Source organism: Bufo bufo, chromosome 3, assembly GCF_905171765.1.
Source record: "Bufo bufo chromosome 3, aBufBuf1.1, whole genome shotgun sequence".
NCBI classification, from domain to species: domain Eukaryota; kingdom Metazoa; phylum Chordata; class Amphibia; order Anura; family Bufonidae; genus Bufo; species Bufo bufo.
Genome location: NC_053391.1, coordinates 686181301 through 686208695, shown reverse-complemented (window position 1 = coordinate 686208695; position 27395 = coordinate 686181301). Strand labels below are relative to the sequence as shown.

General features: G+C 47.7%; 1 protein-coding gene across 2 annotated transcripts in view; it reads left to right on the top strand.

Annotated features, from left to right (window-relative positions):
* FAM168A (family with sequence similarity 168 member A) overlaps nt 1-27395 on the top strand; it is a 75373-nt gene that overhangs the window by 9472 nt on the left and 38506 nt on the right. For both annotated transcript variants that reach the window (XM_040426499.1, XM_040426498.1), the window contains exons 2-3: nt 4965-5121; nt 19967-20054. In XM_040426499.1, coding sequence (XP_040282433.1) covers nt 19985-20054 — 70 coding nt within the window. In that variant the 5' untranslated portion in view covers nt 4965-5121; nt 19967-19984. The remainder of the gene's footprint in view (nt 1-4964; nt 5122-19966; nt 20055-27395) is intronic.

The window sequence follows — 27395 nt, the reverse complement described above, 5'->3', positions numbered from 1 at the left end:
CAATACTAGACGCAACCCATGGACAAGCGTGGCGCTAGAAGAAAGCATTTGGCGCACAAGCTTGATCGGGGATAGAGACCGCTAGGTGCCCCAATACAAACTGTATGAGGTTGCTGCTAATGGACCCCTCTTGGGGGGGGGGGGGGAGTAAGGCCAAACACATTACACGCAGCGATCTCCTCCACAGTATGGGGAGGAGCGATCGATACTGCTGTTGCCCACAAATAATGTAGGTGTCCGCACCAACGATCTGTAGCAGGGAATGCTGGGGTATTCCAGCTCTGAAGCCTGCAGAATTATGAATGCAGCTCTGGAGGACAGTACAAGGTATACATTATACTGTGCCTGCGTCTGATTTGTTGGCTTCTCCTCCATTAGCTGATTGTAAATATGAAATTACTTTGGAGGCGTTATTGTGGGACGACAGCGGGATTTTTAGACCCCTGCGTTGTGCGGTACGCGCCGTGGTGTTGGGACCACCCTGAATTATTCCTGCACTCAGTCTAATTTGCCAGCATCCTGGATGACTTTCATTTTGGCTGCTTGCATGTGTGGACAAATTGGAGATTAATCCCTTCTCCCGGAACGTGCGCCGAGTGCCAGGATCGGCCTGCGTGGCCGGCATACCTAACAGTCACGGAACCCGGCTTCTTGTCGGCATTTACCAGGACTTTTTTTTTGGGGGGGGGGGGGGGAGGGGATATTTCTATGGTGGCCACTAAATGTGCGCAACCTAGATCCCGGCGACCTGAAATTGAGACCTGCATCAGCACAATGCAAGTGGATCCTGACAACCCGCCCTAGATCCATAAGCCCTGGCCAGTGTCAGGTCTGCATCCAGGGGGCGCTCATATAACCCTGCATTGATCGCTGCGTACCTTGTGCGAGCTGTAGAGCCACCGCTGTTTCTTTCATATATTTGCTTGTCATCAGTAAGATGTTTGCAGCATCTCTTGTGCTGGCGTAGCACCCGCAGTGACCCTGATCGCCCGCTATGAAGGGCACATGGGGTGTATTATGGAGACGAAACCCAGACACGGCTGCGTCAATGGTCACCTCCGTTGTAACTGAGGGCTTCATACTTAATAGCCCTGGATTTCCACTGTAGGTGTACACGCAGACACCGCCGTAGCCTGGACGTGCAACGCTAGAGCTATCTGGTGACGTCATGCTGGCTGAGACACGATGCATGTGCAGCCTTAACAGGGTTTTACCCTCGGGATAGGTCATCGGTATCTGATCGGTGGTGGTCTGACCCCCAGGACCAACATTGATCAGCTCTTCCTCAGTCATGTGGAGGCTGAGCTGCAATACCTAGCACAGCCACTATGCAATGTACGGCGCTGTGAACAGGCTGCAGCAGTCCTACCAGTTGCTGTGATCCTCTTCAAACAGCTGATCGGTGGGGTGCCACCAGTAGGTCATCTATATTGATTTCCTGGAAAAACCCTTTAAGCTGAACCCACTGGTTAAGGCCGACCATCTAATATTTATGGGGTCTTCTCTGTCCTCAACTGAATATAAGGAGAAGGATTGGGCAGCAGATTTTCAACATGTCTGATCCTTTTTATTGCCGGGCAGATGGCTGTGGTGACGACTTTCTCCCTATACAGGACACGTGCATGCTCGGCCAAGCGTGCACTTGTGTGGAGGATTCAGGAAAGAGGTCTGTGAATAGGGGAGGGGGTCCTAATAAAGCCCTGTATGGGTATCTCCATCCAAACTCCACAGTGGTAGACGTCGAGGGATGATCAAGACGTCATCCTCCTCTGAGGGTTCTCTGGCGCTCCCATCTCCTGACCTCTGAGGGTTCTCTGGCGCTCCCATCTCCTGACCTCTGAGGGTTCTCTGGCGCTCCCATCTCCTGACCTCTGAGGGTTCTCTGGCGCTCCCATCTCCTGACCTCTGAGGGTTCTCTGGCGCTCCCATCTCCTGACCTCTGAGGGTTCTCTGGCGCTCCCATCTCCTGACCTCTGAGGGTTCTCTGGCGCTCCCATCTCCTGACCTCTGAGGGTTCTCTGGCGCTCCCATCTCCTGACCTCTGAGGGTTCTCTGGCGCTCCCATCTCCTGACCTCTGAGGGTTCTCTGGCGCTCCCATCTCCTGACCTCTGAGGGTTCTCTGGCGCTCCCATCTCCTGACCTCTGAGGGTTCTCTGGCGCTCCCATCTCCTGACCTCTGAGGGTTCTCTGGCGCTCCCATCTCCTGACCTCTGAGGGTTCTCTGGCGCTCCCATCTCCTGACCTCTGAGGGTTCTCTGGCGCTCCCATCTCCTGACCTCTGAGGGTTCTCTGGCGCTCCCATCTCCTGACCTCTGAGGGTTCTCTGGCGCTCCCATCTCCTGACCTCTGAGGGTTCTCTGGCGCTCCCATCTCCTGACCTCTGAGGGTTCTCTGGCGCTCCCATCTCCTGACCTCTGAGGGTTCTCTGGCGCTCCCATCTCCTGACCTCCTGAGGGTTCTCCGAGCTCCCATCTCAACAACTGCCAAAGGTGAAGAAAAATGGCTTGGTGTGTTCCCTTTGGAACCAATGGGCTGAAGATTTCGGGGAGGACTATGTGACCAGCTGCATGTGAAATTTCCACTGTGTGAACATAGCCTTAAAGAAAACTCCACAGTTAAAATCTGCAGAGAAACTTAAGCCACTTGGTGAGGACTTGTCTTTGCTGATGATTGTTTTCTTCTCCATTCACACCCAAAGTGTGAAATGAAAGTTTACTTGCAGACCTATGAGCTTAAAAGATTTTAATATCGATGATCTCGGGACAGGCGCTCAATATGACATTGGTGGGGGTCTGAGAACGCCCTTGTAGGTCTGGTGCAGTAGATGGAGCTCTAGGGGAGTTCCTCTAAACTTTAAGGCTGTTTTAGCCAATGCAGTGCTGACCAATTCCAAGTGGTGGGCAGCAGAATGTTTGACTGCAGCTTTGGATGTGACTGGAGTATAAGTATGTGTGATGTACACATGTGGATCTGGCAGCCGTCGTCCTGTCCCTTCTCCGTAGGTCTCTGTCCTGGTTCTGCTCTGTCTTAATTGTGTTTTGTGTGTTTTTTTTTTTGCTTCCTGTCTTGCTGAAATCTCTATTTCTTTAGCCGTTCAGGTTTTTAAATGTCAGGGAAGTATTAGAAGGATACTTAAAGGTCATACGCCGGGTATTAACTTGTATCACAGAGCAGAGAATGAATGTCTCCTGGACGGCCGAGCGATGGACTTCTCCGGCCGCCAGCGACCACATCTTCACAAAGCGTCACCGCCGGCGTCCGAAGACCCTGGACCCATTAGGCTGCGATAGAGACCTTTTTCCCTGGAGATGCGGACTCTGCGCTGCCTCCTACACGAGCGAGTAACTGCTGTGACCACTGCCGAGCAGAACTGTAATAAAAAACTAAAATGCCAGAAAATTGCATTCTATTCTGTACCCATCCTGACATTACGGGGTCATGTTCTCGGCCCCTCTGGGACGGCACAGAAAAGAGACTATTGGGGGCTCGCGGAAGGGATCGCCGGATGATTGCGGCCTATGTCATGTGACCTCAGGGTTCACATGACGGTAACCTGTGATTTTACACCGCGGAGCCGTCACATGTGCCGCCGTAGTATTGTGTGGCCTTCATGGAATGTAAGACCGGTGTCAGTAGGCGCTCTGGTGCGGGCCGCCGAGGGTCCCCGGGGCGTGTTTTGCAGATTTCATTGTGGGAATCTCTTATAAAGTAGATTTTGCTTCCTCGCCCCGAGCTTCTGGTTTATTACGGAAGCCGATCTCTGCGGAGGTGAAGCGGCCATCCTGCCTGTGGGTGAACTGGCAGCAAGCAGAGGTGTGGTGTCCTCCGGACCCCTGCGCGCCCCCTCCTGTGCGCAGAGACGCCCTGAGGTCATCCAGCCTTGTATAATGGAGAGCTCAGCGGCTTTCTATAAACTTCACGTTCATTTCTGCTTTATTTTCAAGACCTCTGGTTGCTGTAAATGAAAGGAGGCACATTTAGAGGTTGAAAATCGATTGCTTTTAGGGACAGCTCCCATGGTCTTCAGCCTGTGATGTATACGCCAGAACCTATACCGCCGACAGCTGTGACGTATCCCGCTGTATGGGCACACTATACGTTTTACTGTATACCGCTGCATAGTCAACGACTCTAACTTTCTTACAAAAAACAAAAACAAAGGTCTACTGGCGGAGGCCAAAAATAATGCCATCTTGCCTCCCGCCGGGTGAATGAGGTTTATGGATATGTTAGGCTGTGTTCACATCAGGTTTGTGCCATCTGTTTAACATATATAAAAAACGGATGCGATAACCGATGCTTCAGACAGACGCTGTATAGCGGCATCCGTTCACAATAGAGCTCCAGTGTAAAGTGTTTTTTTTTTTTGTTTTTTTTTTTACTGGACGCTGCAGGATAGAAAAGTGTCGTAGTAGTTATATTCTTGTACATAGGAGGCAGTATTATAGTAGTTATATTCTTGTACATAGGAGCAGTATTATAGTAGTTATATTCTTGTACATAGGAGGCAGTATTATAGTAGTTATATTCTTGTACATAGGAGGCAGTATTATAGTAGTTATATTCTTGTACATAGGAGGCAGTATTATAGTAGTTATATTCTTGTACATAGGAGCAGTATTATAGTAGTTATATTCTTGTACATAGGAGCAGTATTATAGTAGTTATATTCTTGTACATAGGAGCAGTATTATAGTAGTTATATTCCTGTACATAGGAGGCAGTATTATAGTAGTTATAAACCCTCATAGAGTCAGAATCCGAGGTACTGTGATCAGATTATCATATAAGAAAACAAATACACGCAGGGTATAAGACGGTAAGCAAAAGTAGTACCTAACCAGTCATGGAGCACTGAGTTGCAGTAATAATAGTAATACACACAGTATATATACTTGTGTTCTCTGTGCGGTTTAGTTGCTTGTACGTTTTCCTGTCTCATTAGATGTTTGCTCTTTCGCAGGGATCGCTTATCGGACCTTTTCTAGGACAACTATCTGAAATGACCGCGATCTGATCCTTTCTTCTTCTGTCTTCGCCTCACTTGATCTCTGGTTCCTTCTGTTTCCGCTGCTTTCAGGTCTGAGCAGGATCCAGGACCACTTATCTTTGTAGAACAGGTAAGTCGTCCCAGTTTTTCTTTATTGCAGGTTTATTTGATTGACGTGTTGTTTATTACCGCTCATCTTGGCTATAGAAATAGCTGAGATGTCGCGTTTGACATCATTAGGATGATACGAATCTAGCGGCGGTCGGAGAAGGGGCGGGGGGGCTACATATTGTGTAGGGGATGGAGATCTTCCAGGAGCAGCTGAGGGATCGCATTGTTTTTATTTACCTGATATAATCTAGATCAGGCATCGGCAACCGCCAGTGAAACTACAACTCCCAGCATGCACAATAGCTCGTCTGTTCTCAGATCTCCCATAGAAGTGAAGGGAGCATGCTGGGAGTTGTAGTTTCACAACGGCTGGAGTACTAGAGGTTGCTGATCCCTGATGTAGATGATCATCTCAGATTGATAAAAACAATGCGATACCTCAGCTGCCCCCTAAAGATCTCCATCCCCCCCCTTTTGTGACCTCAACTTGCAGTACCGTGCATTACCTGAGGACAGACGTGGCGCTGTTTTTAGAAGAAAGTATCCTTAGTATTCGACTTATTTGAAATGGCCACGAAAGCTATATCTGTAGCTGCTGAGTCTGGGGAAGGGTCTTCTGTTCCAGGTGGTGGGACGCACTGGACCTGGGGTTTTTAAGCTGCTGGAACCTGAAGTTTAATTGGGATTTGTTCACATTTTCCGGATTTGTCGCAGACATTTTCTATGATGTAAAATCTGCTCCATACATATTGATGGAGTTGCGCATGGATTTAGCGAGGGTTACGTGACGTGTCGTGCCGCCATCCGCAGCTGCTGATAGTGAATGTGGTTCAACAGAAATACGGAAGGAGCGATTATCTGCAGACTGTCAGGCTGCGAGCGACAACCTGCGGGCGTAACGCCACTGCATTCACCATCGTTAGCTGCCATGCATTAGAGCCGACTACTGGTGTAATATACTGGTCGGATGGTGTAATCCAGTCCATGAGAGCTGCTGGGAAGGTGCAGACTTGGGCCTCATGAACACGACCGCGGTCCGCAACAAAATACGGATGACGTCTGTGTGCATTCCGTATGTAGCGGAACGGGACAGCCGCCCCCTAATAGAAGTCCTATCCTTGTCCGTAATGCGGACAGTAATAGGACGTGTTCTGTTCTTTTGTGGAACGGAAATACGGAAACGGAATGCACAGAAAAAGGAAGATTTAGCTCAGCGGATATGTCCTTTCTGCCGCAGCTCTCTCCCTTTTGCACCTGGAAGGGGGGGGGGGGGTGTATATCCTTTCTGCCGCAGCTCTCTCCCTTGCACAGCACATGGGGCGTGCCCTTTCTGCTGCAGCTCTCTACCACTAACTATCAGTAATTATCGGCTTTTAACTGTAGATGATGGCAGTAGATGGATGGAACGGAGCATGTGTGACCTCCTTCAGGATGTTACTGAGCTAAACAGAATGAGGAAAAGAACAAACAGCAGGTGGCGCTATGCAGATGCCCCCTTAATTCCCAGCTCGATTCATTTATTTATTTATTTTACCACTTTTGCGTTTCAGCACCCATTTTTTTTTTTTTTTTTTTTTTTTTATTGTGCTAGTATGAGAATTAGTTTTATGGGCGAGATTGTATTTTATGTTTTTTTGTTTGTATGTAAATTAGGGCGCAACAAGCGCAAAGATTAGAAAAAAATAATCTCTTTTCTTTGTTGTTTTCTTTGCCTCCTCGCGTTTCACACTTATCCACTCGTGTGGGGGCCGAGTAGTTGCAGTTTTTTTGTTTTTCGTGCTATGTAAGCGCATCCTGAATGATTAACCAGCCGCGACAGTCCACGTGATGCAAACGTATCGCCGCGTTGTAAAGGGCATTTATCGGTGAGGTCTTGGAGGCAAGAGCCTTACTTTTGAGGAGCCATCAATAAAACCTCAATCACATATAGCGCTGAGATACAGCAATGCTACAAACCGCGGTGCGTCCGGGAAATCCGTTCTCCACCAGGTCAGTACACAACCTTCCTAGGGGAAGCTGCGCCCCGGTCACGGAAGCTTCCCTGGTAGTCACATCTTCACCCTTACATTATAGAGAAGTGCCATACCACGCCGTTATCTGTGCCGCCATCACACAGGTCACCCATCTCGGCTGGGTTTGGGCGCTGATGCATAGACAGCCGAGGAGGGGGGGGGGGGGGCGTTCTACGTGTTTTCTGCAGCTCCCATAGAAGTGATTGTGATATGGGGAAATGGAGCTGTGCTCCTGACCTATGGTCCTGAGACCTGGGTCTACACGGGGAGGCCATTTCTCTGCTCCATGGCTCCACGTTCCCATCAGTTCATTGCTTCTCAAATAATCCAAGACCCCCCTCAGCACCTAGTCCGCCATGGCGCCCACTCCTCATTAGGTTTTTAACATCAAATAAGGGAAGCCATTCTGGCTTGTAGAATTTGAGAGGTGCTCCACCATTCATGGGATAGATCAATCAGGGATGACCAACCTGCGGCCCTCCAGCTGCTGCAAAACTACAACTCCCAGCGTGCCTGGACAGCCTACAGTTGTTAAAGAGGACCTTTCATCAGTATAATTTTAATAAACTAATAACCCTACCTAATAGTGCGGCTTCCACTTATGTTCCCCCTTTTTTTTTTTTTTTTAAATCGACCACCGAATGTTGAAATAATAGCCCCGTTTGTTCTGCTGCAGCGCCTGTCACTCAAGCGCTTTTTTGTATGGGGCGTTGCTAAACTTTTTTCTTTGCTATGGGCCTTGGCTGAGAGCGCAGCCAATCAGAGCGCTCCTCTCTCAGCCAGGCAGATCAGATAGAAAGATCAGCGAAAGATCAGATAGACCGGCCGAGGGACGCGACGGGTGTGGAAGCAGCGGTACGAGCGGCAGGGTAAGTATCATAATCATCCCCTAGACATCGCTGCACTTTAGCTCCTTCTGCCTGGCTGAGAGAGGAGCGCTCTGATTGGCTGCGCTCTCAGCCAAGGCCCATAGCAAAGAAAAAAGTTTAGCAACGCCCCATACAAAAAAGCGCTTGAGTGACAGGCGCTGCAGCAGAACAAACGGGGCTATTATTTCAACATTCGGTGGCCGATTTAAAAAAAAAAAAAAAAGGGGGAACATCAGTGGAAGCCGCACTATTAGGTAGGGTTATTAGTTTATTAAAATTATATAGATGAAAGGTCCTCTTTAAAGCAAGCTGGGAATTGTAGTTTTTCAACAGCTGGAGGTTCGCAGGTTGGGTATCCCTGGGATAGATCCTAAAAATGAAGCTTATTTGCTATTTCATGTTAAAAATCCAACCAGTGTTAGAGTTATGACTTTTACTCAGTATGGCGCCACCTGGAGGACATTTACTTACACAGTATAGTGCCACCTGGAGGACATTTGCCTATATAGTATGGCGCCACCTGGAGTACATTTACTTATATAGTATGGCGCCCTGATGTACATTTGCCTATATAGTATGGCGCCACCTGGAGTACATTTGCTTATATAGTATGGCGCCATCTGGCGTACATTTGCCTATGTACTATGGCTCCAACTAGTGTATTTATTTACGTAGCATGACACCACCTGGCGTTTACTTATGTAGTATGGGGCTGCTTGGGATTAATTTACATTTATTGGTGCCACCTGGTGTACATTTGCCCACATAGTATGGCGGTGCTTGGGGCACATTTGCTTATGTAGTATGGTGCCACCTGGTGTTCACAGTGTATAGCACGTCCACCTATTGAGCTGAGTGCTGGTGGTCACACATGCTCAGTCGCTCTCCCCGCAGCCTGCTTGTCCGGAGGAGCAGGGCCTCTGCAGTAGATGGCGGTATAGCTGAGAAGATGGTGCCGGACATTGTACGTATGAAATCTTTACTCTGACTCTGAGGTACGGTGTGCAGGCGGGAAGTGCTGTGTGACTCTAGCCGAAATGAGAGGCGCTAATCTGGTTGCCATGGCTACATCAATCATGTATGCATTTAATACGTGTATGACTAGGTTACATGATTGTGGATGTTACCGTTACATCCACAATGATATCCACCATTCTTTACACTGCTGGCTACCTTCAGACAACTAGGTGTAGTGCTCCTTTAAGTCGGTCGCGTTGGCAGGTGCAGTTTTTGTCCGTTCCGCCTCCGTTCTCTCGGTTATATATCCGTTCGTACCGCCATCTCCACGTGCTGCCAGCTTGGTCTCCACGCCATGTCCGCAGCTCCCTCGTGTCAGCAGATGGATAGTTCACCACTTAGTGATCTCATGCAGGCACTGGGGACACGATGTAGGAGCAGCCACCGGCTGGTATGAGGGCGGGCAGCGTGTGTGTGCCTCACAGGGCACTGCCAGGGCCTCCGGAGAGGAGGAGAAGGAGGAGGACAGCGCCCTCGGCTGTACGCTACTGACCTCTGAAGTGGTTACCCAAGCTCCCGATATTGATGGCCTGAAGCCAAACACCTGGGACCCCCCATCCTATGGACAGGTCATCAATATTTTTCCCTTGGAATGCCCCTTTAAGTTCTCCTTCATATTTATTGTGAAAAAAATAAGTCAGATGTTTTTTTTTTTTTTTTTTATAGCGGCATTTTTCTTTTTCTTTTTTACTTGGTATTTATTATGTACATACATTTTCCCTGCTAAGTCCAATAGAGATGGGAGCGCAGCTCCATAGTTCTACTAGTGGCTGTGGCCGGTATTACAGTTCTATACTATTTACTACCGGGCACAGCTCCATACTTCTACTAGTGGCTGTGGTCGGTATTACAGTTCTCTCCCATTTACTACCGGGCACATCTATACTATTTACTACTAGTGGCTGTGGCCGATATTACAGTTCTCTCCCATTTACTACCGGGCACAGCTCCATACTTCTACCTGTGGCTGTGGCCGGTATTACACTTCTATCCCATTTACTACCGGGCACAGCTCCATACTACTTCTAGTGGCTGTGGCCGGTATCACACTTCTATCCCATTTACTACCGGGCACAGCTCCATACTACTTCTAGTGGCTGTGGCCGGTATCACACTTCTATCCCATTTACTACCGGGCACAGCTCCATACTACTTCTAGTGGCTGTGGCCGGTATTGCAGCCCAGTCCCTTTTTACAGTGGGGCACATCCACTACCAGTGGGATGAAGCGTTCACTGTGGCCCCTCTCAGTCAGCTGATTGGGGAGCTGGAAGTTGAACCCAAAGATCTGTCCTAATAATTGCACATCGCTGTTGTAATCCTGTAAAACCCTGTTAAATATTTTACTTTCTATAATAATTTCCTTATTGCTATTAATCTAGTTATTATCTCTAACGAGCCGTCGCCCCCGGGGGCAGTGCCCACCATCACACGCGCCGCCCTCATAGCTCTGGTTAGGAGACGGTAAGGTGTCATTATTTAATCAGCGCTGTCTGAGAGCTTCCTTCGCTCCGCACCCGGTGTGATTGTCGCTGTCTGGTGTATGTACGGTTGCTTGGTTACAGCAGAGGATTGTGTCTCTTGGAATTGTCATCGGTGCTTTGTAGACTTCCTCCGCTCCCTCTTCAAGAACCTTCTCCGCTCTTCTTTTAAAGGGAAATCGACCTCCTTTTGAAAAACTCTTTCCTTCTACTTATATCTTTTATAAAGATTGCTGGTGGGGAAAAAAATCCTTAAATTACTAAAAGTTAGACCATCGGTGTACTGACGGTGATGCAGTGTTTAGGCATCTGCTCTAATGTGCAGTGAACAAGTGTAGCGCCCCAGCAGGGGACATGAGGAATTGCACTGGGTCCTCCGCTGTCTAATACATTTGGTGCTTTTCCCAGAAGTTACACTATTTTCGTTCAGAATTTTTTAGTTGATATGCCAGACGTCGTCCATCATACACTAGAGTGACGGCACCGTGCGGGCAAGTGATCGAAGTAACAATGATCACCTCGGGGTTACAGGCAGGTATTATCATAGGCAGTATTATAGTAGTTATATTCTTGTACATAGGAGCAGTATTATAGTAGTTATATTCTTGTACATAGGAGCAGTATTATAGTAGTTATATTCTTGTACATAGGAGGCAGTATTATAGTAGTTATATTCTTGTACATAGGGGGCAGTATTATAGTAGTTATATTCTTGTACATAGGAGGTAGTATTATAGTAGTTATATTCTTGTACATAGAAGCAGTATTATAGTAGTTATATTCTTGTACATAGGAGCAGTATTATAGTAGTTATATTCTTGTACATAGGAGCAGTGTTATAGTAGTTATATTCTTGTACATAGGAGCAGTATTATAGTAGTTATATTCTTGTACATAGGAGCAGTGTTATAGTAGTTATATTCTTGTACATAGGAGGCAGTATTATAGTAGTTATATTCTTGTACAGAGGAGCAGTATTATAGTAGTTATATTCTTGTACATAGGAGGTAGTATTATAGTAGTTATATTCTTGTACATAGGAGGCAGTATTATAGTAGTTATATTCTTGTACATAGGAGCAGTATTATAGTAGTTATATTCTTGTACATAGGAGCAGTATTATAGTAGTTATATTCTTGTACATAGGAGCAGTATTATAGTAGTTATATTCTACTACATAGGAGCAGTATTATAGTAGTTATATTCTTGTACATAGGAGGCAGTATTATAGTAGTTATATTCTTGTACATAGGGGGCAGTATTATAGTAGTTATATTCCTGTACATAGGAGCAGTATTATAGTAGTTATATTCTTGTACATAGGAGCAGTATTATAGTAGTTATATTCTTGTACATAGGAGGCAGTATTATAGTAGTTATATTCCTGTACATAGGAGCAGTATTATAGTAGTTATATTCTTGTACATAGGAGCAGTATTATAGTAGTTATATTCTTGTACATAGGAGGCAGTATTATAGTAGTTATATTCTTGTACATAGGAGGCAGTATTATAGTAGTTATATTCTTGTACATAGGAGCAGTATTATAGTAGTTATATTACTGTACATAGGAGGCAGTATTATAGTAGTTATAGTCTTGTACATAGGAGGCAGTATTATAGTAGTTATATTCTTGTACATAGGAGCAGTGTTATAGTAGTTATATTCTTGTACATAGGAGCAGTGTTATAGTAGTTATATTCTTGTACATAGGAGCAGTATTATAGTAGTTATATTCTTGTACAGAGGAGCAGTATTATAGTAGTTATATTCTTGTACATAGGAGGTAGTATTATAGTAGTTATATTCTTGTACATAGGAGGTAGTATTATAGTAGTTATATTCTTGTACATAGGAGCAGTATTATAGTAGTTATATTCTTGTACATAGGAGCAGTATTATAGTAGTTATATTCTTGTACATAGGAGCAGTATTATAGTAGTTATATTCTACTACATAGGAGCAGTATTATAGTAGTTATATTCTACTACATAGGAGCAGTATTATAGTAGTTATATCCTTGTACATAGGAGCAGTATTATAGTAGTTATATTCTTGTACATAGGAGCAGTATTATAGTAGTTATATTCTTGTACATAGGAGGCAGTATTATAGTAGTTATATTGTACATAGGAGCAGTATTATAGTAGTTATATATTCTTGTACACAGGAGCAGTATTATAGCAGTTATATTCTTGTACATAGGAGCAGTATTATAGTAGTTATATACTTGTACATAGGAGCAGTATTATAGTAGTTATATTCTTGTACACAGGAGCAGTATTATAGTAGTTATATTCTTGTACATAGGAGGCAGTATTATAGCAGTTATATTCTTGTACATAGGAGCAGTATTATAGTAGTTATATTCTTGTACATAGGAGGCAGTATTATAGTAGTTATATTGTACATAGGAGCAGTATTATAGCAGTTATATTCTTGTACATAGGAGCAGTATTATAGTAGTTATATTCTTGTACATAGGAGCAGTATTATAGTAGTTATATTCTTGTACATAGGAGCAGTATTATAGTAGTTATATTCTTGTACATAGGAGCAGTATTATAGTAGTTATATTCTTGTACATAGGAGCAGTATTATAGTAGTTATATTCTTGTACATAGGAGCAGTATTATAGTAGTTATAGTCTTGTACATAGGAGGTAGTATTATAGTAGTTATATTCTTGTACATTTTTTTTACTGTTCATTGAAAGGAGTGGCAAAATCTTTAATAACTGAAGTCTTGAACCGTTAGGATAGCTGCTATTGTCTTAGATTTGTCATTCTTATCTGTGTATCTGCAGTAGGTCAGGAGCGGACCTCACGCTCGTAGTGTCGCTGCTCCAGTTTGTGTTCTGCAGCTTCCTGCTTTTTATTCTGATTCTCTCCCCAGGGGGGTGCAGCGTATGTGCCGTCATGCTGTGCTGCAGTGTCCCCCTCACTGCTATCCATCAGTATGCTCCTGCAGATCATCTTCACCATCCATCTTATGTGTCAGGGGGTTTCATGTCCTACCAGGTGCAGGCGTCTCGGGGACAATGCACAGAATCCCATGTAAATACTCGCCGTCCCCTGTGCTTAATGTGTGACACCTCCATCCGCCTTCTGTATGTTGTCCCTTGGAAGGATGCAGCCTGATAAAAGTGGAAGAAATTTCTCATTCGTATTTTCACATCCAGACACCATTTTAGGAGTTTCTGTAGCAGCCGAGGTGCGTATTTTCAGGTTCTGCAGCAGCCGAGGTGTGCATTAGGAGGTTCTGCAGCAGCCGAGGTGTGCATTAGGAGGTTCTGCAGCAGCCGAGGTGTGCATTAGGAGGTTCTGCAGCAGCCGAGGTGTGCATTAGGAGGTTCTGCAGCAGCCGAGGTGTGCATTAGGAGGTTCTGCAGCAGCCGAGGTGTGCATTAGGAGGTTCTGCAGCAGCCGAGGTGTGCATTAGGAGGTTCTGCAGCAGCCGAGGTGTGCATTAGGAGGTTCTGCAGCAGCCGAGGTGTGCATTAGGAGGTTCTGCAGCAGCCGAGGTGTGCATTAGGAGGTTCTGCAGCAGCCGAGGTGTGCATTAGGAGGTTCTGCAGCAGCCGAGGTGTGCATTAGGAGGTTCTGCAGCAGCCGAGGTGTGCATTAGGAGGTTCTGCAGCGTTGGACCCCCACTGGTCTGATACTGAAGTCCTATCCTGAGGATAGACCATCAATATTGAAGTCCTGAAATACCCCCTTGGCTTGAGCAGTCTCCTTTCTACATGTGCAGACTGATATAGTTGGATTCATTGAAATCTCCCGGACAGTATTGGATGGTTGTCAGTGGTCCGGCTATTATAACTTCTATAGAGTCCGTCACCTAACTTGCCCAGATTCCTGAATGGCAGAGCTGCAGAAGTCTGCCAGCTTTCCTGGCTGTTAGCATCTTCCCTTTAGGCTAGGACCACGGGTGGGCCACCTGCGGCACTCCAGCTGTTGTGAAACTACAACTCCCAGCATGCATATTTGCTATGCTCTTCTCGGAACTCTCAGAGAAATAAATGCTGGGAATTGTAGTTTCACCTCGGCTGGCGTGCTGCAGGTTGCCCACCTCTGGCTAGGCCATCAGTGTGTGATTGATGAGGGTCCTTCCTGCTGACAGGACCCCCGCCAGTCGCACACCGACGATGGGACTTACTGAACTCTTATGATCTGGAGTTTGTTCAGACAATCGAAATTGATTTGGTGAGTTTGGCCAATGGTAATCTTATGTGAAGAGGGCGGGGGGGGGGGGGGGGGGTCATAAATATTTTAGATAGGAAAGTCTGTTTCCATCCAAATATAGATAGTACCCTGGGCCTAGCCAGGGTATGAAAACATAAAACAACCACCATACTTTACACCACAGACTGTATCCAGTGAACAATAAATTATTGCAAAATAGAGAATAGTGCTTTCTTATTTCACACCTAAATAAGATTACCGCTCCCCCTGTATTGACGGTATGGAGGAGGTGGTAGTGTAATAAACTCCGCCTAGGTGGTGACATCACTGGTGTGGGCGGAGTTAGGCTGGTACAGGATTAGGAAGGCTCATCCAGGCTGATCTATGGAACTTCTTAAAGGGAACCTGTCACCGGGATTTTTGGTATAGAGCTGAGCACATGGGTTGCTAGATGGCCGCTAGCACATCCGCAATACCCAGTCCCCTTAGCTCTGTGTGCTTTTATTGTGTAAAAAACCCTGATTTGATACAAGTGCAAATTAACCTGAGAGGAGTCCCTGCCCCTGAGAGGAGTCCCTGCCCCTGAGAGGAGTCCCTGCCCCTGAGAGGAGTCCCTGCCCCTGAGAGGAGTCCCTGCCCCTGAGAGGAGTCCCTGCCCCTGAGAGAAGTCCCTGCCCCTGAGAGGAGTCCCTGCCCCTGAGAGGAGTCCCTGCCCCTGAGAGGAGTCCCTGCCCCTGAGAGGAGTCCCTGCCCCTGAGAGGAGTCCCTGCCCCTGAGAGGAGTCCCTGCCCCTGAGAGGAGTCCCTGCCCCTGAGAGGAGTCCCTGCCCCTGAGAGGAGTCCCTGCCCCTGAGAGGAGTCCCTGCCCCTGAGAGGAGTCCCTGCCCCTGAGAGGAGTCCCTGCCCCTGAGAGGAGTCCCTGCCCCTGAGAGGAGTCCCTGCCCCTGAGAGGAGTCCCTGCCCCTGAGAGGAGTCCCTGCCCCTGAGAGGAGTCCCTGCCCCTGAGAGGAGTCCCTGCCCCTGAGAGGAGTCCCTGCCCCTGAGAGGAGTCCCTGCCCCTGAGAGGAGTCCCTGCCCCTGAGAGGAGTCCCTGCCCCTGAGAGGAGTCCCTGCCCCTGAGAGGAGTCCCTGCCCCTGAGAGGAGTCCCTGCCCCTGAGAGGAGTCCCTGCCCCTGAGAGGAGTCCCTGCCCCTGAGAGGAGTCCCTGCCCCTGAGAGGAGTCCCTGCCCCTGAGAGGAGTCCCTGCCCCTGAGAGGAGTCCCTGCCCCTGAGAGGAGTCCCTGCCCCTGAGAGGAGTCCCTGCCCCTGAGAGGAGTCCCTGCCCCTGAGAGGAGTCCCTGCCCCTGAGAGGAGTCCCTGCCCCTGAGAGGAGTCCCTGCCCCTGAGAGGAGTCCCTGCCCCTGAGAGGAGTCCCTGCCCCTGAGAGGAGTCCCTGCCCCTGAGAGGAGTCCCTGCCCCTGAGAGGAGTCCCTGCCCCTGAGAGGAGTCCCTGCCCCTGAGAGGAGTCCCTGCCCCTGAGAGGAGTCCCTGCCCCTGAGAGGAGTCCCTGCCCCTGAGAGGAGTCCCTGCCCCTGAGAGGAGTCCCTGCCCCTGAGAGGAGTCCCTGCCCCTGAGAGGAGTCCCTGCCCCTGAGAGGAGTCCCTGCCCCTGAGAGGAGTCCCTGCCCCTGAGAGGAGTCCCTGCCCCTGAGAGGAGTCCCTGCCCCTGAGAGGAGTCCCTGCCCCTGAGAGGAGTCCCTGCCCCTGAGAGGAGTCCCTGCCCCTGAGAGGAGTCCCTGCCCCTGAGAGGAGTCCCTGCCCCTGAGAGGAGTCCCTGCCCCTGAGAGGAGTCCCTGCCCCTGAGAGGAGTCCCTGCCCCTGAGAGGAGTCCCTGCCCCTGAGAGGAGTCCCTGCCCCTGAGAGGAGTCCCTGCCCCTGAGAGGAGTCCCTGCCCCTGAGAGGAGTCCCTGCCCCTGAGAGGAGTCCCTGCCCCTGAGAGGAGTCCCTGCCCCTGAGAGGAGTCCCTGCCCCTGAGAGGAGTCCCTGCCCCTGAGAGGAGTCCCTGCCCCTGAGAGGAGTCCCTGCCCCTGAGAGGAGTCCCTGCCCCTGAGAGGAGTCCCTGCCCCTGAGAGGAGTCCCTGCCCCTGAGAGGAGTCCCTGCCCCTGAGAGGAGTCCCTGCCCCTGAGAGGAGTCCCTGCCCCTGAGAGGAGTCCCTGCCCCTGAGAGGAGTCCCTGCCCCTGAGAGGAGTCCCTGCCCCTGAGAGGAGTCCCTGCCCCTGAGAGGAGTCCCTGCCCCTGAGAGGAGTCCCTGCCCCTGAGAGGAGTCCCTGCCCCTGAGAGGAGTCCCTGCCCCTGACTCCTCTCAGGTTAATTTGCATATGTATCAAATCCTTTTTTTTACACAGTAAAAGCACACAGAGCTATGCGGACTGGGTATTGCGGATGTGCTTGCGGCCATCTAGCAACCCATGGCCTCAGCTCTATACACAAAATCCTGGTGACAGGTTCCCTTTTAAAGCTGATCACAGGATTTTGGCACAACCTGTATACCCCCTTTTAAATGGCAATTACAACTACTGTTAGACATCCAAGTCCACGTGTTTACAGCCATGTGTGAATGATATCCAATGCTGCACCTTTGTAATCTGCAGAGTTTAGGGTTGCTGGCCCTTTAAATTCGCACCGCCATACATCTTTTCCTGAATGATGCGCGCTGGTTTTCCTCCTCCCATCCATCTTGTCATGTTACTAGGCTCAGCATGTCTGACTATTCCTAGACTGCTAAAGGGACCAGCTGCGCCTGCTGGATGATGGGTGTTCTCTCTGCCGCAGCACTTCATCATTCAAGTTTTCTAAAAGTATGCCAAGTGTTTTTTAGGGGGGGGTTCTTAGTTTTTTTTTTTCTCTGTGCCAGACGCTAAAGAAGTGTATTTACTTTTATAGTGGACTGCTTATCCGTCATCCCCACACGTAGGGTAACGCCGTTACTGCATCTACAGGGCTCGGTGTACTAAGGCGTGATAAATACTAATTTAGACGAGTAGAAAATCGTTACAGTTCAAACACTAACGACTCATGTTGGATGATGATAATAGTGTAAATGTGTGTAGTGACCGAGTGATTGCACTGGGAATGCTCCTTTGATGCTTGTAAAATCATTTATACTGATGAATCAAATTTTTTTTAATTTTTTTTATTGTATGTAAAGGTAAATCATGGGGTCTTGTTGGGAGCGCGTTTTATGTAAGGATACTTTCACATTAGCGTTTTTTGCGGATCCGTCATGTATCTGCAAAAAACGCTTCCGTTACCATAATACAACTGCATGCATCCGTCATGAACGGATCCGGTTGTATTATGTCGGATCTCCATAGCGGACTTGAAAACGCTAATGTGACAGTAGCTTAATTCGTTAGTGTCTAAATAAAGTAGAAAAATCCTCTATTCAGCAAGTACATCATTTCATAAATTCTTAAATGATAATCCAAGCTGCCCCCAGTGCACAGCAATACAACTACTATAATACTGCCCCCTATGTACAAGAATATAACTACTATAATACTGCTCCTATGTACAAGAATAGAACTACTATAATACTGTCTCCTATATACAAGAATATAACTACTATAATACTGCTCCTATGTACAAGAATATAACTACTATAATACTGCCTCCTATGTACAGGAATATAACTACTATAATACTGCCTCCTATGTACAAGAATATAACTACTATAATACTGCCTCCTATGTACAAGAATATAACTACTATAATACTGCTCCTATGTACAAGAATATAACTACTATAATACTGCCTCCTATGTACAAGAATATAACTACTATAATACTGCCTCCTATCTACAAGAATATAACTACTATAATACTGCCTCCTATCTACAAGAATATAACTACTATAATACTGCTCCTATATACAAGAATATAACTACTATAATACTGCCTCCTATGTACAAGAATATAACTACTATAATACTGCCTCCTATATACAAGAATATAACTACTATAATACTGCTCCTATGTACAAGAATATAACTACTATAATACTGCTCCTATGTACAAGAATATAACTACTATAATACTGCTCCTATGTACAAGAATATAACTACTATAATACTGCTCCTATGTACAAGAATATAACTACTATAATACTGCTCCTATGTACAAGAATATAACTACTATAATACTGCTCCTATGTACAAGAATATAACTACTATAATACTGCTCCTATGTACAAGAATATAACTACTATAATACTGCTCCTATGTACAAGAATATAACTACTATAATACTGCTCCTATGTACAAGAATATAACTACTATAATACTGCCTCCTATGTACAAGAATATAACTACTATAATACTGCCTCCTATGTACAAGAATATAACTACTATAATACTGCTCCTATGTACAAGAATAGAACTACTATAATACTGCCTCCTATGTACAAGAATATAACTACTATAATACTGCCTTTGTTCCTCTGTGTAGTATTACTTGTGATCATTCATCTCCCTGTGATACATCTGATCGTTCCTGTGATTGGCTGCGTCATTGGCGTCTGATAGCGCAGTGTAAATCACGCCATTCATCATCTATACAGTTTCCCTCACGAGGAGGTCGTGTGATTGTCCTGTCCGTTGTTCAGACCTGGTGGTAACTTCTACGTTGAAGGAGTTAGGACGCCATCTGTGAAGACCAGGCTTCTTCATTCCCAGCATAAACAATCATTGGGTCGTGCTTTTATTTTCCTTTTTATGTTTTTATTTGCTGGTTCTCCTCGCTGCCGTTTTGACATCCGCTTTTATCTGGGAAGGCATGCAGATGGCCGCCTCGGGTCACAGGGTGTCCTCAGGTGACCTCACAGCAGAGATCTCAGGAGATAAGTGCAGGTGCCCCCGTCCAGCTGTACGGTGAAGAGAACCTTATCTCCTCTTCCACGCTCTGCACACAGTATGAAGAGGTCTTCTGATGTCACTTAAGATATCCCCTTATCCACAGTCAGCAGAGCTGCCGCAGTGTTTCATGGATCAACCGCGGCTCTTCAGGATTTCCCATAAATCTCGGAGAGGAGCGAGTGCATTATTTCTTTTCTTAGAAGGCCGAGTCCTCCACCTCTGTGCCTTGAGATGTTCTGGAATTCTGAGACTCAGCAAAAGAGAACTAGACATTGTGATCACCAGTGCCCGTCAGGCCCCCGCCAGGTTCTTGTTGACCCGCCAGGCTTCGTGGCTAGATGTGTGCCGAGAATTCTTGTGCGCATTGTTCCATTATCCTCATTTATTTCATTGTGTTTCTTGTTTTCTTGCAGAGATTCCCGTCTTCCACCATGAATCCGGTTTATAGCCCTGTCCAGCCAGGGGCTCCCTACGGAAATCCAAAAAACATGACCTATGCAGGTAAGAAGGAAGGGGTGATGGGTCTATACAGCAGATGTGTTTGGCGGTGGTGGCCGGTGACCTCAGTAGAAATGACTGCCATATTGTACATCCAGCACATGTGAATGGACATCGTTATTTTCAGGGGAGCAGTTCTTTGGCCGAGGAGTAAACCAAGGTCAAATGTTTGAAAGACCACTACCACCAACGCCTACTTGAGAGAGCGGTTAGTTGGCCGACAGTCGAACCCGGGTCAACTGCTTGGCAGACCACTATGCCCACCACTATACTACCAATGATACTGGCAATTATATTCGGGGTCTGCCCTTTTGTGCAGAGTTCCTTAGCGTAGGGGGCGCCATAACTGCCTGAACCATGTAACTGAAGTCTTGTTGTGGAGGTTGGGTTGCAAAAACGTCTTCTTCTGCTCAGAGGGAATGTGAGGTTTAATCCTACCTTCTTTGTGACGTGAATTGTGGCCTTATTGTGTACACCCTTCTGGACATGCATAGTACATGGACAGCTCAAGTCGGGATTTTAAAGATGGCGTCCATTTGGGAGCTGAGTGGGCGTCATAAGCCTGCTGTTTTACACACGCCGGTCATGGACATTTAACCCCTCAAATGCGGTGGTCAGTTGCCCCCCTCTGCATCAGAGCAGCCTTTCTCTGGGAGCTCTGCGCTCCCAGGGACCAAGCAGCAAATACTGTGCTGAGATCGAGGGAGCCTTTGGCTTGCTATGGCAGCCTTTGGAATTCTGAAGGCTCTGAGGTATGCCATAGTGAAAAACCTAGGGAGCCCGAGGGCCTGATGGGAACATAGTGAAAATCCCATAGGCTGCCATGGTAAATTATTGCAGTCTATAGAAGAAGGGATCAGGCGATGTTAAAGTCCCCTAGGGGGGCTTAAAGTAAGTGCTAAAACAAATGGGAATAAATAGTATTTAAAAATTCAAGTCGCCCCATTTCCCCATATTAAAAATAAAGCTCAATATCATTGCCGCATTACAAGATGCCCATACTTTTAAAATACCGTATGGTGTGCGACATTAAAAAATCAAAATGGCTGATCTGCTGTTTTTCCATTGCTTCACCTGCCCCCCCCCCCCCCCCCCAAAAAAAATAAGTCATTAATAGACTACAGCTCGCCCTGCAAAAAATGAGCTCTCACACAGCTGTATAGACATAAATATAATAAAGTTATGATGGGCAGAATATGGCGATGCAAACAAACAATTCGTTTTTAATGTTTAAGTATTAAAATAAGAAAAACTATAAAAATGTGGTATCGCTGTAATCGTATTGACCCGGAGAATGAAAAAGAAACAGGTCGGCTTTATGGCATAGGGAACGCTGTGAAAACGAAACACATTATACTATGGTGGAATTGCATTTTTATTTTTTCGTTTTCTAACTCCACCCCACTTGGAATTATTATTATTTATTTTTTTTGTTTAGTTTCTCACTATAATATTAAATGGTGCTATTATAAAGTGCAACTTGTCCCACAAATGACAAGCCCTTGTAACGTTACGTGAACGGAAAAATAAACGTTATGGCTCCTGGGAGGCAGAGAGTAAAAAACTGAATCATTGGGTTATTTAGGGGTTAAAATTCCCATTTAGAATTGGCCATTTACTGTTTTTTCTTAAAGGGAACCTGTCATCAACTTTATGCTGATCTCACTGAGGGTAGAATAAAATAGTGCTAGAAATGCTGATCTCAGCGGTGTGTCACTCATCAGCTAAAAGTAAGTGGTTGCCGAGAACCAGCATCATAATCATTGCAGCCCAGGCCTTGAAAAGAGTCAAATCTACCGGAGAAGAGTCCTGGTTATCCATAATCTCCTGCTCTCTCACCATCTGCTGATGGTTGGCAGTTCTCTCCTAGAGAGAAAGGGAGAAAACTAGGTAGAAGGTCAATCAGCAGCAGGTGGGGGGGGAGCAGGAATAACCAGGACTCTTCTCAGGTGGCCGTGACTCTTTACCAGGCCCAGTCTGCAATGATTGTGATGTTGGTTCTCAGCAACCATTTACTTTTAATTTATAAATGACAGATCGCTAAAATCAACTCACCTGTCTCTACTTTATTCTGCCGTTAGAATAGGCAGCATAAGGTTGATGACAGGTTCCCTTTAAATCCTGAAGATCCTTTGCAGTCAGCCTCTGGCCTGGCTAGGGGACGGCACGCGGCCTCTGGCCTGGCTAGGGGACGGCACGAGGCCTCTGGCCTGGCTAGGGGACGGCACGCGGCCTCTGGCCTGGCTAGGGGACGGCACGCGGCCTCTGGCCTGGCTAGGGGACGGCACGCGGCCTCTGGCCTGGCTAGGGGGCGGCACGCGGCCTCTGGCCTGGCTAGGGGGCGGCACGCGGCCTCTGGCCTGGCTAGGGGGCGGCACGCGGCCTCTGGCCTGGCTAGGGGGCGGCACGCGGCCTCTGGCCTGGCTAGGGGACGGCACGCGGCCTCTGGCCTGGCTAGGGGACGGCACGCGGCCTCTGGCCTGGCTAGGGGACGGCACGCGGCCTCTGGCCTGGCGGCATACAGGTTCCTGGCATCCTGTGGCACATTTTCCCACAGATGATGCCGCTGGGCCTGTAGATCCTGAACACCCGTAGGTTGGTGAAGCTGGCGTCCCAGTTGGTCTCATAAATGCTTTATAGTTTATAAATCCGGTGACCGGGCAGCCAATGAAGTGTTGTTATCTGGATGAGACATTCCTGGGAAACCCTCGCTGTGTGCGCGCGAACATTATCCTGCTGAAATATTCCACTTGGCAGCCCTGCCATGAGAGGAACACATGTGGCGGCACATATTGCCTAGCAATTATTGTCCCTCTTATCACTACTAGGGGCGACTGACTGTCTTAAGCGATGGCTCCCTAGATCATCCCACCAGCAATTGGGGCAGTATGTCACAAAGGCAGGATTGTACTTTTCTCGCCAAGAGGTACAATACCCAAAAGTAGTCCCTGAGAGCCTTTTTAGAAGGCGGCAGGGGAAGCACTTTTACCTTTCTTGTGGCATTCCCTGGCCCATAAGGCTCCCTGTGCCAGCTTGGCACTTTCAGTCTACAAGGGGGTGGGTGGGGGGGGGGGGGGGGTGGCGATTGCTATAGGTCTACAACATTTAAGCATGACTACTCATATTGCAAGACCTGTTAGAGGTTCGGACATTGACTTATAGAGAAGGTACCCCCAATAGGTGGCACTAGAGAGACAGTTTAACTTCCAGAGCAGCTGGAAAGCCACAGGTAGCAGACTGTACTCACACAGTGGTCATCGACTGTTTAATGAGGACCTGTCACCTCTCCTGACATGTCTTTTTTTAGTATGTCCTTACATTTCCCAAGTAGTAAGTGTTGGAACATCTTTTCATATAACCCAGTGCAGTAACATTCCTCAGGGGCGTGTCTCTGCGCAGTCTGACGCTATCCAATTGGTGCTGGCAGTGTCAGACTGCAAACCCCTCCCACCCACACTGGTAACACCCAGGCGGACCATTATTGCAGACTGCTGGCAAATCATTTGTAAACTTCTAGTAGGAGTAATAGAGAAATGGCTCAACATAGTCATAGAAATTAGAATTATGGAGCAAGTAGTTACTAAGCCAGACATGTCAGGAGAGGGTCCTCTTTAACCCCTCGGACTATGACTGCTAGCTCTGCACACCTGGTCCTCGCAGGGAGCCGGTCCTGGTATGTAGTAAAGCATTTGTCCTTTATGCCCTACAGTTATGGAGGGCGGGCAGGTCTTCTTGCTGTTGGTATTCTCCCTTTTGTTCTGTTCCTGCCCGGCTGAGAGGTTTTGCTGAGCTGGAATGCGGAGAATGTCGTGTTCTTTGTAAGGTCGGCCGCACAATGTGCTGATCTCTCACTAAATGCCGTCACTTTCTTAAAGGGCTTCTGTCACCCCCCAAAAGTCATTTTTCATTTTTTGGGCTAATTAAAATCCTTATAGTGTGATTATTCAATATATAGGGCTCTTACCTTTTTCTGTTTGTTTCTTTAAAAACCGCACTTTTATAATATGTTAATTACCTCGCTATCAGCAAGTAGGGCGGTTACTTGCTGGTAGCCGCCGCATCCTTCTTTCAAAAAACGCCCCCTCGGCATGTTGATTGACAGGGCCAGCGAGCTGAATGCCAGTGCCTCATTCGGGCACCCAGCGTGGAGTGGAGCCGTACCTGTGCACAATCATGATCTCGCCTGTGAAGGTGTCACGGGTTTGTTTGCATTTGATTGATATTTGCTTATCGTAGATTTTTCATGGATTTTTATCAGGATTCATCTCCAGTATAATGTTGAGGTCATGGCAGTCCAGTGGGTCAAAGCGTTCATCCAGATAAAAGATCAGTTTTTGTTTTTTCAGGTGAGCAGCAAAAAGTTGACTGGTAGTCTCTTATCTCCCCGGTCTTTTGTCTGTTGGCAGCATCATGGCGGATAGTGATACCTTTTATTATATATTGTATTTTTTACCCTATAAGATGCATTTCTTTCCCCCCAAAAAAGTGTGTGGGTGGGGGGGGGAACGTCAGTGCGTCTTATGGGCAAATACTAATGATCGCTTTCATTATGAAACTGCTAATTAGTACTGGAGGACCAGGGAGCAGTGAATAAATCGCTCCCTGTGCTGGCTCTTTACTCGCCGCTCCCTAGTTTTCTGCGGACCCTGTGCTGTGACCTGCATGCAGCGTGAGGGTGTAGGTGTGCTCTGTGACCTCACTCTGTGCGGCGTCCCGAACAGGAGAGGCGAGTTGATTTTATATATTTTTTTTGTCTGATCTGTGGTCTGATTAGCATTGGGGGGAATGATATGAGGTCTAAATAACATTGGGGGTCTGATCCCAGGTCTAAATAACATTGGGGGTCTGATCCCAGGTCTAAATAACATTTTGGGGTCTGAGCCGAGATCTGGGCGGCACCAGGATGTACTATGGGTAGAAGACAAGCCTGCAGAGGTAATGGGCAAAGTTCTGCTGGAAACCTTAGGCCCTGGAATCATGTGTGACAAGTACCACCTACCTGTGTGCCAGATCCCGCAGGACACCTTTAGAGGTCCTTGACGGGTCAGAACGGTCTTGGCAGTAAGAGGGGGAGCTACTTGCTGGTGATTAGGTAGATGATCTGTGCTGTGAAGGGTTAAGCCCCCTATAGGCTCCTCATCCTGGCTGCCGTCCTCCTGATCTCATCTAGACGCAGAGCTGGTCTGGAATGTTAATGCCTCTGCAGTGGAATGATTTATACCGTCCCGTCCTGGTGTGCGGCCCACAGGAAGCAAGTATTACACCGGCGGCTCTCTCTTCATATCAATGAGCCTTGAAAGACTTCTTAAAGGAGCTGTTTGTTTTCTTAGGGCCCCTTCAGTCTTCTCTCTTTAGGTTCTGCTCTTTCACCTCCTATCATCCCTTTGTTTCTTCAGTGTCACACTGCACTTTCCTTCCTGTCTATGCCCTTCCTCAAGTAACCGGCGTCTCTGTCCTTCAGCGCTTTTTGTCTGTATTAGTGGCCTGATCTCTGCCAGACCCCGTTATAGTCGGTGGGATCTGGTGGGAAGGTGGTGGTGTCCGGCAATGCCGGATCCGGAGAACTCCGGCAGACTGATCGCTGGTGCACACGTGAAACTAGCCGCCTTCATCCCCAGACCTCTCATGTCGCTCTGTCTTATTCATCCCCATTCCTCTCTCACTGCGGTCTCTCATCTTCATCCCCAGCTCTCTCCGGTCGGTCTCTTTTCTTCATCCCCAGCCCTCTCCTGTCGGTCTCTTTTCTTCATCCCCAGCCCTCTCATGTCGGTCTCTTTTCTTCATCCCCAGCCCTCACGTCGGTCTCTTTTCTTCATCCCCAGCCCTCTCATGTCGGTCTCTTTTCTTCATCCCCAGCCCTCTCCTGTCGGTCTCTTTTCTTCATCCCCAGCCCTCTCCTGTCGGTCTCTTTTCTTCATCCCCAGCCCTCTCCGGTCGGTCTCTTTTCTTCATCCCCAGCCCTCTCCGGTCGGTCTCTTTTCTTCATCCCCAGCCCTCTCCGGTCGGTCTCTTTTCTTCATCCCCAGCCCTCTCCGGTCGGTCTCTTTTCTTCATCCCCAGCCCTCTCCGGTCGGTCTCTTTTCTTCATCCCCAGCCCTCTCACGTCAGTCTCTATTCTTCATCCCCAGCCCTCACGTCGGTCTCTTTTCTTCATCCCCAGCCCTCTCATGTCGGTCTCTTTTCTTCATCCCCAGCCCTCTCACGTCGGTCTCTTTTCTTCATCCCCAGCCCTCTCACGTCGGTCTCTTTTCTTCATCCCCAGCCCTCTCACGTCGGTCTCTTTTCTTCATCCCCAGCCCTCTCACGTCGGTTTCGCGTCTTCATCCCCATCACCCTCACGTCGGTTTCGCGTCTTCATCCCCATCACCCTCATTTCGGTCTCTCTGCCATGACTTCTCAATATAAATCGCCGGAACTGCCTGCCGGATTTGGCAATCCAGACGCAAACTGATGGCATTTGTCAGACGGATCCGTCTGACAAATGCTTTGAAATACCGGATCCGTCTCTTCAGTGTCATCCGGAAACAGATCCGGTATAATTTTTTTTTTGTTGCATTTTTAAAGGTCTGCGCATGCACAGACCGGAAAACCGGATTCGTTTTGCCGGAACATTTAATGCATCTAATACACTTCAATGTAAATGAATGCCGGATCCGGCATTCCGGCAAGCGTTCAGTATTTTTGGCCGGAGAGAACTGCAGCACGCTGCGGTATTTTCTCCATCCAAAAAAACCGTAAGAGGGACTAAACTGATGCATCCGGAACGGATCGCTCTCCATTCAGCATGCATTAGGATAAAACTGATCAGTTCTTTTCCGGTATTGAGCCCCTAGGACGGAACTCGATACCGGAAAGAAAAAACATTAGTGTGAAAGTGCCCTAATCCTTCTCGGGAATTCCTGACAGAGGGACTGAGCTCCGTCGTCCTTCCCGCTCCCACCCGCCAGGGTCTATTAATAGTCTCTGCAGATTTCGCTGGCGGGGATGGATACGGAAGCTGGCGTCTCAGTGGCATTACCGCAAGGGTTACACCGCCTGCGGGGGAGCGTAGCGTTCTCACTCTCTTGCAAGAATGTAATGTATTTGTCAGTGATGTGTTACAACTCTGTTACATGTTTTATTCTGTTGTCATGGTAACAGTGTATAGCTCCATCCGCTCACTATATAGACTCCTCTAACAGAGTACAAAGGCTCGGAGATCTTCTTCATGGATCCGACTCTGGAGGCTGCTGATGGACCTCCCAGCTGCAAGGATCTGACCAGTTTGCATTTTACCAGTCTTATGTTTTGCGACCATAAGTGGTATCCGTGAACGAGACCACGACAGGACCACGTGTTCACATT